Here is a 15,344-nt window from a genome sequence, read left to right as displayed (position 1 = left end):
CCATCCTAGCAGCGAAAACAAGGAAGGAGGGGAGGGGAGAGGGAAGGCGGACGAGAAAGGGAAGGGGGGGGAAAAAAAAAAAAGAGCGAGAGACCATTAAAAACGGAGGAAAAAAAGCCCCAGAAAAGGGAACGTCACATCCCCTTGACCCTCCAATCACCTCGGGGTCCCATTTGATTGGAAGGCGGCAAAGGCTTTAATCTCAGACTAATTCAGCTGCTTTTGAAGTGAGTTTCTTTGCCAGATCCCGGGCTGGATGGGCAGCGGCTCGCATCACAGCTGAGCGGCGGAGGCGAGCGCTCCGCGCCGCGCCAGCCGGGGGAGCTGAGAGCGGCCGAGGGGGATCGCGGCACACGCTCGCAGCCCCCACCCCCGCCCCCAGCACAGCCCAAGGATTACTCGGCTTTTTTTCCTCCTCTTTCTCTCCGGCCGGCTCCCCCTTTCCCTCCCCCTCTCCACCCACGCCCTCCCCGCCAGAGAGAGCCACGGGACATTGTATGTTTGTTTTTCTGCTCGGGGGGCGTGTGGCTTTTTTCCTTTCTCGCCCGTAGAAAGCGAGCGAGCGTTTCCGAGTGCGAGCGGCGCCACTTGCCCCAGTTTTCATGCGAGGTTTTGGGTCATGATCACATCGCCCTCGCTTTCTGCTATAAGAAGTAGTAAGCGCAGCAGCAGCCTCAGCGAGCCCGGAGGCAGCCCCCGCCGCAGCCGCAGCGCCGCCGACCTCGCCGGGCCGAACGGGCACGCTGGGAATAACGGCAGCAGCGCCGCCGCCAAGCCCTGCTTCCACGCCGTCCCCCCCTCGGACCCGCTACGCCAAGCCAACCGCCTTCCCATCAAAGTCTTGAAAATGCTCACGGCGCGGACTGGACACATTTTACACCCTGAATACCTGCAGCCTTTACCCTCCACGCCCGTCAGCCCCATTGAGGTAAGGACCCGGCCCCCGTCGCTTTCTCCCGTCCCTGCCCGGGCGCTGGCTGTGCATGGCGGCTCCGCCAGCCGCCTTCGGCACTTTCCTGCGCTTTGAAATGCATTTATACCGGGACAGGGGTTTCTTTTGATCTCGAGTTAGTGCGAGGAACCGCTCCTGGGTATTGTTTCCGTGTTTACTGGGATAATTTCTAGTTCCTGTGTAAATTAATATTTTCTTTTTGCTATTTTGAGCGGTTTTTTTTTTTTTGCTTTTTTTTTTTTTTTTTTTTTTGAGAGGAGGGTTGAGTGGAAGGAACCGATCCATGCTGCGGTCACGATCCGGCCACGCAAATAAGCAGCGCTCCGAGTGCCAAACAACCTTGCTTTTGCAGGGAGCGTTTTGGGGTGTGGGGGGGGGTACAGACACGGGACGGGACGGCACAACGCGGAAAGCGACAAGCTCAAATGTGGGTGCGGCAGGATAACTATTTCGGCTCCCCGACCGATTAAGTACCGACACGGATCTGTACTTCGGGGGGGCCTATTAGTCCCCTTTCTGCTCTGTCGAGGTTGCCGGTCCCTCTCGGCATAGCTCGCTGTTTGCGGGACCGAAACTCGAAACGGAGCGGGTGGTGGGAAGGGTGTGTCCGTGGGAATGAATGATTTCATTAAGGTCTCCGTGGAGCGAGGACACCCTTCTCCCGGGGAGCCCTGCTCGCCGGCTAACTCGAGCTCTGTTTATAAATAGTGCCACCAGTCAGGGTGCAGAAATGCTGCAGTCGCTATAGTTCACGGGCGGGTTTGCGCGCCAGCACGGCCCGAGCGACGCCGAGACGCCGAGCTCCGCGCTGCCCGGGCCGCTGCCGGGGGGAGGCTGGGGGCGTTGAAGGCGGCCGCGGCGGGCTCGCAGGGATACGAAAATCCCCAGCCCTTTTTAAAGGCTTTATGGAAAATGGTGCATTCAGGGGAGGGGGCTGTCAAGTTGATGAATGCGCACAAACTGTTCGTTACTTCCAGGCTGTACTCTGCAAAAACCTACGGGACAAGAGTCCTATGTATGCACCGAGGGTTTTCTCAGACCCCGATTAAATCTCTTTGTGTGTCCTTCTGATTTCCGCAGCTGGATGCAAAGAAGAGCCCCTTGGCCCTTTTGGCACAAACTTGCTCGCAGATAGGGAAGCCGGACCCGTCCCCTTCCTCCAAACTCTCCTCGGTCACCTCCAATGGCTCCGGAGGCGACAAGGACTCCAAGTCGGGCCCCTTGAAGCTCAGCGACATCGGCGTGGAGGACAAGTCGAGCTTCAAGCCGTACTCCAAGCCGGGCGCCGAGAAGAAGGAGCCGGGGGCGGCGGGCTGCGCGGGCGCCCCCGCCGCGGGGGTCGCGGCCGGGGAGAAGTCGGGATTCCGGGTGCCGAGCGCCACCTGCCAGCCGTTCACCCCAAGGACAGGCAGCCCCAACTCCAGCGCCTCCGCCTGCTCGCCCGGACTGCTGCCGGCCGAGGGAAAAGGCGGGGAGGACAAGAAGGACTCGGAGGGCTGCGGAAAGAGCGGCAGCGCCGGCTCGGAGGGAGGCCCGGGCACCACCAGCATCAGCCACAGCCGGATTAGCGTGAGCTGTGCCGGGATTAACGTGGAGGTCAACCAGCACCAGGAGAGCACGCCGGGCTCCAAGCCCATCGCATCGGACTCCGCCTCCTCCTGCAGCAGTACCACCGCCACCTCCTCCACCTCCGTTCTGGGCTCCGGCCTCGTGGCCCCCGTCTCCCCCTACAAGCCGGGCCAGACCGTTTTCCCCCTGCCCCCGGCGGGCATGAGCTACCCGGGGACGCTGGCTGGAGCCTACGCCGGCTACCCGCCACAGTTCCTGCCGCACGGAGTGGCTCTGGACCCCACCAAATCCTCGAGCCTGGTGGGGGCCCAGCTGGCCGCCGCCAGCAGCCTGGGCTGCAGCAAGCCGGCGGGATCGAGCCCGCTGGCGGGCGCGTCGCCGCCGTCGGTGATGACGGCGAGCCTGTGCCGAGACCCCTACTGCCTGAGCTACCACTGCGCTAGCCACCTGGCAGGCGCCGCCGGAGCCTCCTGCGCCCACGACCAAGCCCTCAAGTCCGGATACCCCCTCGTCTACCCCACCCATCCTTTGCACAGCGTCCATTCCTCGCTGACCGGGGCCACGCCGCCCTCGCTAGCCGGCCACCCTTTGTACCCCTACGGCTTCATGCTCCCCAATGACCCCCAGCCACACATCTGCAACTGGGTGTCGGCCAACGGACCCTGCGACAAGCGCTTTGCCACCTCGGAGGAGCTGCTTAGCCATTTGCGGACCCATACTGCCTTCCCGGGCACCGATAAACTTCTCTCCAGCTACCCCAGCTCCTCCTCGCTGGCCAGCGCAGCGGCTGCAGCCATGGCATGCCACATGCACATCCCCACGACGGGCGCCCCAGGCAGCCCGGGCACGCTGGCCTTGCGCAGCCCGCACCACGCGCTGGGACTCGGCAGCCGCTACCACCCCTACTCCAAGAGCCCCCTGCCCACCCCCGGGGCCCCCGTGCCCGTGCCCGCTGCCACCGGACCCTACTACTCCCCTTACGCACTCTATGGGCAGAGACTCACCACAGCCTCGGCCCTGGGGTACCAGTGAGTGCAGGCAGCGGGGCTTTGACACACAACACAAAGTCTAGCGGTAAGGGAAGGAAGCCCTGCAAAACTTTATAAAAGTTGGAAAGAAAAAAAATCTGACTTTTTATAAAATAGTGTTCATTTGAGGACTGGATCCATGAGCACTGTATTTATTTATGTTAGCTTCAAGCGGGACAACGAATCATAAAGTGCATTACTAAACTGAGCTCAATAGGTAAAAGTGGAACACCCATTGTAGAATATAAATAAAAAGATAGAGGTCTTCTCTTTAATGTTACTTTGAAATTGCTATGATTGTATTGTACGTTCTTATTTAATGTCTCATTGAAACAAAAAAATTTACATGCATGTTTGTTACTAAAAAACAACTCGCAATTTGTCAGTTATAATTTCAAATTGCAATTATTTTTAAGGTGTATACCCTTGAAAGAGAATTGGTATTTTTTTGTATGTATTCTGGAAGAAAAACAAAAACAATTCTATTCCAAAAACCTCATTTGCCTTATTTTGTTCTTTAAAAGGAACACTTAACTATTTTTAATTTTTAAGTCCACCCTGTAAAAAGGGTTAAGTAAGGTTTACGTCATGTACTAAAATAGACAATGTATCGCTTTAAAGATTAAAATTCCGTATATTTGATGTATTAAAAGGTTTTACTTTTTTTTTTAAATACGCTTTGATTCTGTTATAAAACCCGAGTAGGTCTTGGATGGAGGTGACTGCTAATTTCTCCTTAAGCGTTTATTCAATTTTAATTAAAAATTAAAAAAAACCACAAAAAAACCAAAACCAAAACCCAAAGTTTTTTTTTTATTGTAACCCCAGGGCTCTCTTAAAAAATAATCAGTCAGAGTTGGGTTTTTTTTCTTTTCAGTAGAATTTGTTGGCACGAAATAGGAAAACTTGAGAGTCACTTAAATCTCTTTCCCTTTCTTAAAGAAGTCAAACTTTTTAAGAAAATGTTTTTACTGTGAAATACCTGGTTTTAAAACTAGTTTTCAGATAGAAGACTTCTTTCTTTAGAAAGAAATGGGGAAGGCAAGACTGTTTTGTAAAAGTGTAAGATGATTGTCCGAAAGCTTTTTTTTTTTTTTTACAATGTAATGTATTACTATTCATCTCTTTCTAAATGAGAAGTTCAGAAGTAATTAGGGAAGCACTGTTTGAGCTCATCCAGTTATTTTCAATTTCTTTCTTCAGTTCGCACCGCAGCACAAAAGATCATCACGTTAAAAAAAAAAAACAAAAAAAAACCGGACAGCTCTGAAAACTCATTTTCTTTTAAAAACGAAGGGACGGAGGGAAAAAAAAAAAAAAAAAAAAGCCATCCGTTATTTGGGCTGAGTTTGCTCTTTGCTGAAGTGCAGTGCCAAACTCGACGTGATACCGAGAGGGGCTGCCCCTGCCTGCGCCGCGTCTCTGCCTCCCCAGCCCGAGTTTCCTAGCGCCCAAGGGCCACCGCCCAGCTCCGGCTCGTCGTCCTGCATTCAGGTAGGAGCGGGAGCTGCGACGGAAAAGCCGGAGCAGCTACCGAAACTGCGGAAACTCTCGTTGCCGCCGAGATAGTGGGAAAAGCGATACCCAAGCGTGTAACAGCAATGCCAGAGCGAAGGGCTTTGCCCCGCGGTCCGCCAGGCGCTTGCAGGCAGCGGCTCAGGCGGAGCCGAGTATACCTGCTGCCCCTCGCTCGGCCCCGCTCCCCCGCTCCCGGCCGCCCTCGCCTCGGCCCCAGCGCGATGCGCTGGCGGGGGGCAAAGTTGCAAGCGGCGACTTTGCTTGACAAATCACTGGGTTTTTCTCCCTCGTTCTGGAGCCCTCCACAATATAATTACTGTTCAGAGTTTCCCGTGGTGCCCAGATGCTAATTAGTCTAATACATTTACTCCAGATAATTAGTGGAAGTTAGCGTTAATGTGCAAAGGCGAGAAAAGCAGCAAGCTACTGAAGCTCCAGCGGCCGCCCGGCCGTCCCGCACGGCTCGCTCGCCGGGGCCGGGCCGGACCCGCGGCGGGGCCGGGACACACACACACGGGGAGGCCGGTGCTGGGCCGCGCTGCGGCTCTTTTGGCACTCTGTCCAAAAGCGGCACGGGAAATGCTTTGCGCTTTAACCAAATGTACTCCCCCCCACCCGCCATAAATGGGAAAGGCACCTCTGCGTATCTCTGCTTTAGGGAATGCAAAACGAGCTCTCGTTATGAACTGATGAGTTAGAGAAAGGGAGGAGAGGGCAGTGCTGTTGACTGCACCAAGTAAACTTAGGTAATAAAATAAGCGGATACAAGCACAGCAAGTAATCGACAGAAGGGCTTCTCGGGTCGGGGGCGATGGTGGTGGAAGATTCATCCAGCGAGCCCGAGAAAGGCAGAACAAGCTCGCAGTCCTCTCTCTACGCCGCACGCCCCCCGCCCTCTCCTGCAGCCCGGCCAGACTGCCTGCCCGCTTAGCTATTTTAACTACTCTTAATTTGAGGAAAATTACATTTCAGGCTCCATCTGGGTGTGCAAGCAACAATTACAGTTTTGCCGCGATTAAAACACACCACTATCGCCACGTTCCTCTCTTGCTCATGTGTTTTACAATTATGGCTCTTCAACAGCTGCAGTTCAGACTGTGCTAGCCAAGCCCCATCGCCCATCAGGTGTTTCAGGGGCGATTTAAAAAGAGCGAGGGAGGCATTTGTGTCCTGGAACCCGAACTGCAGTTTTGAGGATTTCAGCTCTGAAAAGTTACACACAAAGATTGCTGATGCAAGTGGTGAAATGAACACTTAATGCTATTATTACTGTTTTGCTCAGATGCTGTCCCCGGGATTAAAGAAAAATTAAAACACCTTCTTTTATATGTAGAGTGGTGATAAGTAGGTCTCTCTTCCAGGCTTGTTAAGTATATGACCTGGCAAGTGCCACCTACGATTTTGATATTAATGTATGAAATTCGCCTTTTTTTCTAACAGAGATTGACTTATGGACATTAATGTTTTTAGGTAAAAGGACTGCATTTGTTATTCCTCACCACTCCCCCTCCCGTTCTTACTAACTGGATGGGTTGCGGATTTGACAGCAGCCGCTGGTCCATGCCACCGAACTAAAATAATTTCACAGTGAAAAACCAGCTTGAGAGGACAAGCAACAGAAGGGCAAAACCCATCAAAACCCGAAACTGTGATCAATCTGACCAGAGTCAGGCATACATTAGTTTAAATTAAACAGTTTTGTCTTTCTCACAAATCTTTTTTGAACATTAAACAAAAACTCATGTAATATTTAAATCAACTCTTGTCAGATGCTAAGTGCAACTGAAGAACCAAAATAAAAATTAATGCATTTCCATCCACTCCCAAAAGCTTACTCTGGATGCCACTTCAACAAAATACTTCTGATAAGCAACGCTTAGAAAAGAAGGGTCCTGTTTATCTTATCTATGGGGAAATGTAATTAAGGTAGTTTTATGAAACAATAAAACACCAGACTCCACAGACAGCAAAGGAGTCTCTGTAATATATCTGAGCCTAGACGGGCGTATGTGTCCTGGCTTATGTGCACAAGCCCACACCAAACACGTGCACGTACATATGCTTGCCTGGTTTTAGAATGCAAAATGTATGCTAGAACTAAAATACAAGGATGCCTTTATTACAGCAAGATTTCCCTCAGTGATAAGAAACTCCATTTTCTAAGACCGGAAAGTCACCCACTGCCCATTCACCACCTTTTAACCACCCTCAGAACAGCCAGCAAGGTACAGGCAGTGCTGTGACTGGGACTGACCCTCTTCTCTCTAATCCGAGGTTTGTAGTGATCTACCCACACCTACAGTCTAAATCAGCCAGGCAAAGGGAAGCCTTTTGGGGAAAGACCCAAACTTTCTGAAACAAAAGTAAATGTGCATTCCTATTCTGTAAAAACATTGATCAAACTTCATTCTTCCATACTTAGAAAAGACGTAGTGCACTGCTGCCTTGCTTTAATAGTGTTGGCTCTCATGACAGGCTTTCAATAGACCACATTTTAGGGGTTTTTTTGTGGTCATTGTTTTTTGGTTTTGGGTTTTCTTTGTTGTTGTTGTTGGGGTTTTTTTTTTCTAATTTTGTTTGTGTATTTTCTTTTGTTGTTTTTCAGGTTTTGATTGGTTGGTTTTGTTTTTTGTTTGGTTTTTTTTTAAGGAACGAATCTGAAGTGGAAAATCGCTGGAGCTACCAGCATCAAATCTCCTTTCTATACATATTTTTGGGTGTAATTTCGGACATTTCTAACCCCATGTTCAGATGCCCCGCCATCCCTGATTCTTTCTGCACCATGAAGCACAGCCCGCACTGCTTCATGAACAGACCTGAAGTAGGCAAGCAACCAGTTCTGATCAGAGGTGTCTAATCCCTGCTAAATCTCTTTCTCAGCTCACTCCTGGAAAATTCGGGGCAGACTACCTTTTCTTTTTTAAGGTAAAATTTTGTTGCAATGAAGCACAGAGGTGTCAGAAGAAAAAAGACGGACCCTGAGTCTCTCTGCTCTCACCTCTTCGGAGGTGGAATGCTTTGGCAGCAGAGACGTGGTTGAAATTTGAGCAGATTATACATTTGAGCTTGTGCACAAATGCGAAAAGACTGTCCTAATGCTGGATATTTCTCCATCAACATCAACCAGGTGCTGCTGTTGCAAAAATCCCACCTCCGGCTGCTTGCTCTGTGCGTGTGTGCACGCACAGCGATGCACAGACTTTGTTCTCTCTTCATGTCTGAAATTCATCAACTACTCCCCCCTGTTCCCAGCCCCCCATCCCCTACGTGAAAAAAAAGTGAATCCGTTCAGGCTTTGAATATTGTAAGAAGCCTTGTGTGTGTATTTTTTTTTTTAATCTTCAGATGAATTAAAGACAACCTGACAATGCTGTCATCTGTCTTCAACGTCACATCAAGGCAAGAAATAATGATAACAGAGCAGCAGAAGGACGCCCACTGAAACCTGGAGGATATATATACACATATATATACACACACACATATATGCCTTGAAACAGTTTGAAAGAGAACAAAATTAGATTACCGCTCTTAGGCTATCGCGGTAAGAACATGTGGGATTTTGCGTGTGTGTGTGTATAAATGGTTCATCTTTCCTGCCTTATTTTGTAAAGTGCGTGCTATTCGATCCAAACCACTTCTGTGGGATGGGACAAGAAGACGAGCAGGCACATTCCTCGTTCCCAAACTACCACGACCAATGGAAGCACAAAAATATCTCCCCTCCCCCTCCATCGTTTCAGGTTCACGTTCCAGTTAATAACAAACGTTACTGCTCTCCTGAGGCGCAGGCCAGAGCGGGCACGCTTTACACGGAGGCCCAGGCGGGCACGTTACGCGCAGCTGCCCGGCGGAAGAGGAGCTGCTCCCGGGAGGAAGAGCGAGGAGCGGCTCCCGGGAGGAAGAGCGAGGAGCGGCTCCCCTTTGTCTGCGCGGGCCGCGGGCCGGTGTCGCTCCCGGCCGCCAGGCGGCGCTGCGGGCCCCGGCGGAGCTGAGGGCAGCGCCCGGAGCCGGGCCCGGCAGGGACCCGACGGACGTGGCGGGTTCGGCCGCTGGGAATCGCCCCCAGCCCCGGAGGGCAGCATGGCAGCACAAATGGATTTGCTCCGATAAAAACAGATAGGCCGGACTAAAAAAAGAAAAAAAAAAAAAAAAGTGGTGGTTGGGTTTGGGTTTTTTTTTTTAATCACGCTTGTAATCTCATTCGCTCTGAAAGGTAAATAAATTGCAGTTGTGTGAAAAACAATTGGTGCTACATGTGTTCATAACAGATGGGATCTTATCACAGTTTAACTGTAATAAATTCTGACTTCTGGAAATTGTAATCTCTACTCCATGCTGGATGTCTCTTTTCTACTGTAATAATAGGGCTACAAACTCTTGAGAGCAAGCAGAAAACTTTTCGGTGCTAGCGTTGCTCAAGAGCCAGGGCATGCTCCTGCAGCCTCTTCCCAACTGCAGCTCTTTCAAAGTTTGCGTGAAAACGCACCTGGAAATCAAAAGGGACCGAAAAACCTGGCGCATAGGGAGACAAACAGCTGATCCTTCCCCCGCTGGGTAACATTATTTACTAAGGCCAACGATAATAGTCCTTAAAATACAAGCAGAAAACCTAAGAACGAGCTCTCTGTGTGGAGAAGCCCTGGCAAATGACAGATCACGCTTTGCTTTGTGAAGAGAGAAAATGTGAGAAAAAACCGAGCCCCCGAGGAAGGGGGAACCAAACTTTAGATTAATCCCCCTGCGCTTCAGCTCACAAAATTAAAAAATAAATTTGAATAACCACTGAAAGGATAAAATTATAATAATAAATTGTCCATATTCACTGAGGCTGCGGGACTAATTATTTTCACCATCTCGGCTTCCCATTGCTGTTTATCAAGTCGCAGGATAAATGCTTGTAAATCCATTACATTACCATAAATCCTTTCGCCACTTTCTTTTTGGCCAATGCTTTTGCAACATTAATTGATTTTATTGCACTTCCTGAAGTCACTGTTTATTAAACTCAAGCAACTTCTCTCTGGAAGCGTTGGGTTTTTCCATCGACATACCAAACCCGTGAACGGGAATTACTGAGGCTACTATAGGATCTAGTCCCTTCCGCCCCACGCTGTGATCTCGATGGCAAATGCGAACTGCAAATTACAAGTTTCTAATAATCTACGCTGTTACAGAAAACAGCCCCTTTATCGCTGGTGAAAAACTAGTCTAGATCCAAACACCACCTTTCTCCATTGGTTTTAAACGGGGGGAGGAGGCATGAAATGCTACTGGGCGATGGAGATCTAACACACTAAGAAACACACTGCGAGTCTTTTACATTACTTGATGGACAGCAGTTATTTTTAGTAAAGGATTTTCGATGTGTAACTAGAAGTCCAGTGCAATTTAGAAATGAGTACACAGGCTCCAGGTTTCTCAAACCCTTCTCCTTTTTTCTTCAATCAGCTTAAGAAAACTAGACACAACCAGCCTTAAACTGATAAATGATTTCTCACTTAATACCAGCTGATTTCCAGTTCCTTTACCTGTCACGCTAGCCCCGTGATCATTACTTAGAAGCGTTAAAAACTACAGCGCTCCCGCTCCGTCCCGCGCGGCGCGCAGGCACCCTCGGCAGCGAGCCCCCTCCTCTCCCCGGCGGGTGCGCCTTCTCACAGCCATTGCCATCCGTTTCCATCAGACCTAACGAGGCAGCGTCCCCGCCATCGGCGGGTGCTACGGAGTCACCTCGGGGCACTTCAGTGACGCAAGAGTCTTGTAAAACGCAGAGGGATAATTACTACAGATCACAGAAGACGTGCAGAACTGCTTGTTTTAGGTAGGACAGCATAATGCCGGTAATTACGAATGTACGCTTCGTGTTACAGGTTCAGCGTCTGTGCCCTATCCTTGGCTCCCTCAGCCTTTTTAGTCACATAAGCTGCTACCCACGAAGATGTTTTGCAAAGGTGAACGCATCAGTTGTTAGTGATGCGGTCATTACTTACAATGGGAGGAGGAGGGGTAGGACAGGGGAAGAAAGCCAGGGAGCTGCCCCCTGCCTGCGCCTGACCCCCGCGAGCGGCGGGCGAGCAGGGCAGGGCTCAGGGCCCCCCCGCCCGCGGGACCTGCTGCGGCGCCTCCGCGGGGCCTCCCGTTCGAGACGAGCTACGAGAGAAAGGCCGGAGCATCTCCCTGCCTTCCTTCTGCGCGGGACGCGGATGGGGCAAAGCTGCAGCTCGGCGTCCTGCCGGCACGACCGGGAGAAGCCGTTCGGCTTTTTCACGGCAAAGCGTCCTGTTTGGAAAAGACCACCTCTGCAGTTCATCCACTGCCACAGCTTTAGAGGGGTCGGTTCAGCTGGGACTTGGACGCACAGCTCAGATGTGAGGACTCACACTCTGTACAAGGGAAGTAATCCCACTACTAGCACCCTTTCAGCCACCACAGGATCTAAAACTGCAGCTGCAATGTAATGGTTTCGTTTCACTGAAGTTAGTAAACATTAGCCTAGATTCTCAAGCACACCAATCTATCTTACAGTTGCAGAGAAAGGTGTCCCCTCTTGTACAATTCACAGCCCTTAATCTCTTTGTGGAGATGTATTTTTCCCTACCAGGAAAGATCAACTACTACCATCATCTGCTGCATTCTTTCTCCATGCATGAAGTACTTGTCTTGAGGCAGAGCAATATGCATCAATTCCCTGATCTGAGAGATTTCAAACCCACAATCCTCACTTCTTATTAGGGTTCCTCAGTCACCTGGCTATTCTAATGTGGCAAAAATCTTCATTCTCTCCTTTGAAGGCATTTCACTTTGCATAAAAGTGCACTGAGCCAGGGGAAAAGAGAAGTTAAGGCTGTGGTTATGGTGCTTACCAAAGCCCAGAGCTCAGGTGTCCCAGTCAGTGCTCAGATCTAATCATGTTCCTACCCACTCTCTTTGCACAAGAAAAAGCTTTAAACATTTGCAACATGTCCTTTTCACCCTAGATGGTAATTATAAGAGATGAGTCTCCTACTCTACTCAGGTGGAATTGGAAAAAATCCAAATCTGTAGCCACCAAGTTATTAGATAAATAGCTAACTGAATAGGCACTTTTGAGTCACCAATTTTTCAAAGAAAGTAGAAACCACCATGGCATCTTAGGTGACAGCAAGCTTTGCCTGACAAGGCTTTAGTCAAACGTAAGGTTTCCCACTGCATGCACTGATTATAGAGCAAAGAAAAACTGGTTCTTGCTGTACAGTTCCCAGCTTTGTAAGTGAAAATATTTCTCCTCTTTGGCCTGTATTTTTGTTACTTTGCCCCACCCTGTATGGAACCACTGATAACCATCCCCACTAACCTGCTCACCACTGCCTAGATCAGGCTACCACAGAAATTCACTGATGGAGATCAAAACAAACCCAGTCAAAATCTTACTTGTCCCTACATATTTTTACAACAAGATTAGAGTTAATTTTTTCAACTTCTAAAGAGAAAAACAATTGCCTTATAGCCAGTTTCCATCATGAAATACTTGAGCTCAAGAGTCTGAGAACATTCATAAGATTTTTTTTTTCCTGCTTCCCCTTTCAATTCCTCTTCTTTTGCAAGATTACAATTTCCTTAAATACATATTGCACCAACAGGCCCAAGGAATGTGTTCCAGATAAAACAGATGAGTAGAAATAAGTGTGGGGGTTGTTTTAGTTTTATTTACTGATTTAAGAAGGATCAGCTGCTAAATACATTTCAGTAGAGGTGTCAAACATTTTATGAAGAGAGCTGATCACATTTATAATGATGGTCTTCAGGCTGACTTTATGGAGTTAGGGTAAAATGTTATGTTTGATCAAAAGCAGATATCCTTCATACATCAATAGGTTTATAAAAAGATTGAGAAAGGAATTTAGACCAGATGCAGCAACTAATTTTTCTAGTTTAACTGTGTAATTTGGTTGAGAAACAAATGGTTGTTGATGTATCTACAAAACAGGTACTGACAAATTCTCTGAGAAAACTGGCTATTCATAGTGCCACAATCTTGTTTTACAGTTAAATAAACTGGGAAAGTGTTACAGCAGGTCTTACCTCCTCAATGAACAGCCAACACATTTAATACTATTTTAATGTACCTATTTCTAAAGTAACTGAGCAAATATGGTACAATTTCTTGCATGTAGATACTATTAAAGTAAGCAAAAATACTGCTTAACTCTACCTCTACTGATAGTTATACCAGTATAGTTTAATCCCTCTTAGAGAAGGTACTTGTGAATCATCATAGCTGTGTATAAACCAGGTCACAGGTTATGAAAAAAGCTAACTCTGTAAGGGAGAAAATATTTATTCTAACTAAGACACTTAAACTTGTATAAACAGTGTTCCACATGGTTAATTGTGTTCGCTGGTTAATGGGATCGTGTCAATTTACATTTATACATTTAAGCTATTAAAACTTGCACACACCCTAAATCCACAATGTAATGTGAAATTCTAGTCAGCCTGAAATCAGTAGAAGTTTTCTGAGAAAGGCAGGATTTCTCCTGGGACAAAAGAAGCCCTAAAGCTTACAAATTCTAATTTCAAATGTAAGACTGTGTAACACAGTTGTACAATTCATGACAATTTGGGAAGGCACTTGGGAATACCTCGGAGCAAACTATGGGAATTTTGGTTTTCTCTCTGTGATGAGAAGGTTTAGAGGACAAAATCTGAAGAGGCCATGCAAGGTACATCCATGTAAATAGGTAAGAAAGAAAACACTGAACACCTATACAGAGAAGAGCATGTTTTAGCCGTTGTATCACAGACACAGTCAACTTGGAACTGATGCCTGTCAAAATAATCCGAGCATGGGGAGTTTAATCAGCACATCTGTCTGACCAGTCACGTCTCATGTTTTAATTCAAGAAATGGTTTCATTTCAGTGATGGGTGAGATGTGTGCATTTTTACTTTTTGTATGTTATTTAGACAAAGAGAGTCTTGTCCAGGTCTTTTGCCAAAAAAACCCCAGAAAAATACTTTTAACTTAACTAAAAAAAACCCCAAACCTTAAATTCCTTCATATTCATAAGAAAATAAAGGACTGTGAAAGGTTCTACAAGTTTGTTTGGTTGTTTATGCAGAGTACCTCTGAAAATATCTACGTCTGTTCTGATAGCTAATAATCTTGGATGAACCAAACCAATAAACATTTATTATTGCATAAGTAATTTATGTCAGCTTTTGTATGCATAGATACACAAACTAGTTTGCACACTAACCTGAGTACCAGAAGAATAATGTAGTGAGTTGTGCATCCCCATCCTGGAAACAATTATTGCATAACCATGTCATTTCATCAGCTATTAAATGGTAAACTCATTTGTGCAACATTTTTCTAGGTTTTTTTTTTTTTTTTTTGCAGACATTAAAATGAGGACAGGCATATTTCTGTGAAGTCTCTTTTGATGTATTTTGTAAGCTTCCTTTTATCTGTTCTAAACCCCACAACACTTCCCCCCACCCCCCTCTCCCCCCCCCCCCCCCCCCGAATTAAACTATCCCCTCCACACCCGCATTACAAGCTGTCCTTAGGAATGCAAGTACATACAATCCTGGAAGTGTAATAATCACCATCTTGCTTATTACCTGGGACCTCCAGGGCTGACTCACAAACCTTTACACCTCGAGTTAAATATCCTAGCAAGCAGCTGTAGCATATTCATATCCGCTGTTGGCCAGATGCAGCCACAGAGAGGGACGCATAGCACAGTGAACAGTGGGTTACATATGCATACCTACTCAAAAGCAAGTTAAAGATTGGCTAGAGACTAATCCATTTTATAGGCTCAGAAATTGATTTTCAGAGAAGCTGAACTACAGGTGCTCAAGTCTGTTAAAAAAAAAAAAATCAGCCTAACTCTGGTGGTTCTATTAGCAGGGCTCACTGCAGCATAGGAAAGCACAGGAAACATTACCTTAGTCTGGTATTCCCTAAGTCTGGGTCCATTGTGTGCTGCATGACACAGTTACTCTTTTCCTGGAGTGGTGGCTAAAGGCATTTGTTTATAACCACAAAATTAAGGATAAAACTGACTGTAAATGTTATCCATAGCAGTAACATTCAGTTATTTTTGGATGCAATGTACAATACACTTAATCAAATCCTCATCAGAAAAATAAGAGGCAACAAGACATTATAATCTATATTACTGATAAGTAGTGAGAGTATTGGAAATTAACCAGTTGTAGAAATCAGCTCTGGACCAAGTCAGACAAAACTGGTGTAAGTGAAACGGGAGAACAAACTCAGTAAGT

At 47.6% G+C, this 15,344-nt stretch overlaps 2 protein-coding genes across 2 annotated transcripts in view; one reads left to right on the top strand and one right to left on the bottom strand.

The window, feature by feature from the left end:
- Positions 1-15,344, bottom strand: part of LRMDA (leucine rich melanocyte differentiation associated) — a 659,079-nt gene that overhangs the window by 641,477 nt on the left and 2,258 nt on the right. The gene's annotated exons all lie outside the window — the stretch shown is intronic.
- Positions 89-4,347, top strand: ZNF503 (zinc finger protein 503). Its single transcript, XM_039554349.1, has 2 exons — positions 89-928; positions 2,033-4,347. The coding sequence occupies exons 1-2, from the start codon at positions 620-622 to the stop codon at positions 3,551-3,553; spliced, it is 1,830 nt and encodes a 609-aa protein (XP_039410283.1). The 5' UTR covers positions 89-619; the 3' UTR covers positions 3,554-4,347.

Source organism: Corvus cornix, chromosome 6 (assembly GCF_000738735.6).
Source record: "Corvus cornix cornix isolate S_Up_H32 chromosome 6, ASM73873v5, whole genome shotgun sequence".
Taxonomy (NCBI): Eukaryota; Metazoa; Chordata; class Aves; order Passeriformes; family Corvidae; genus Corvus; species Corvus cornix.
Note: the sequence above shows the minus strand (reverse complement) of the source record. Positions and strands in the feature narration are given on the sequence as shown.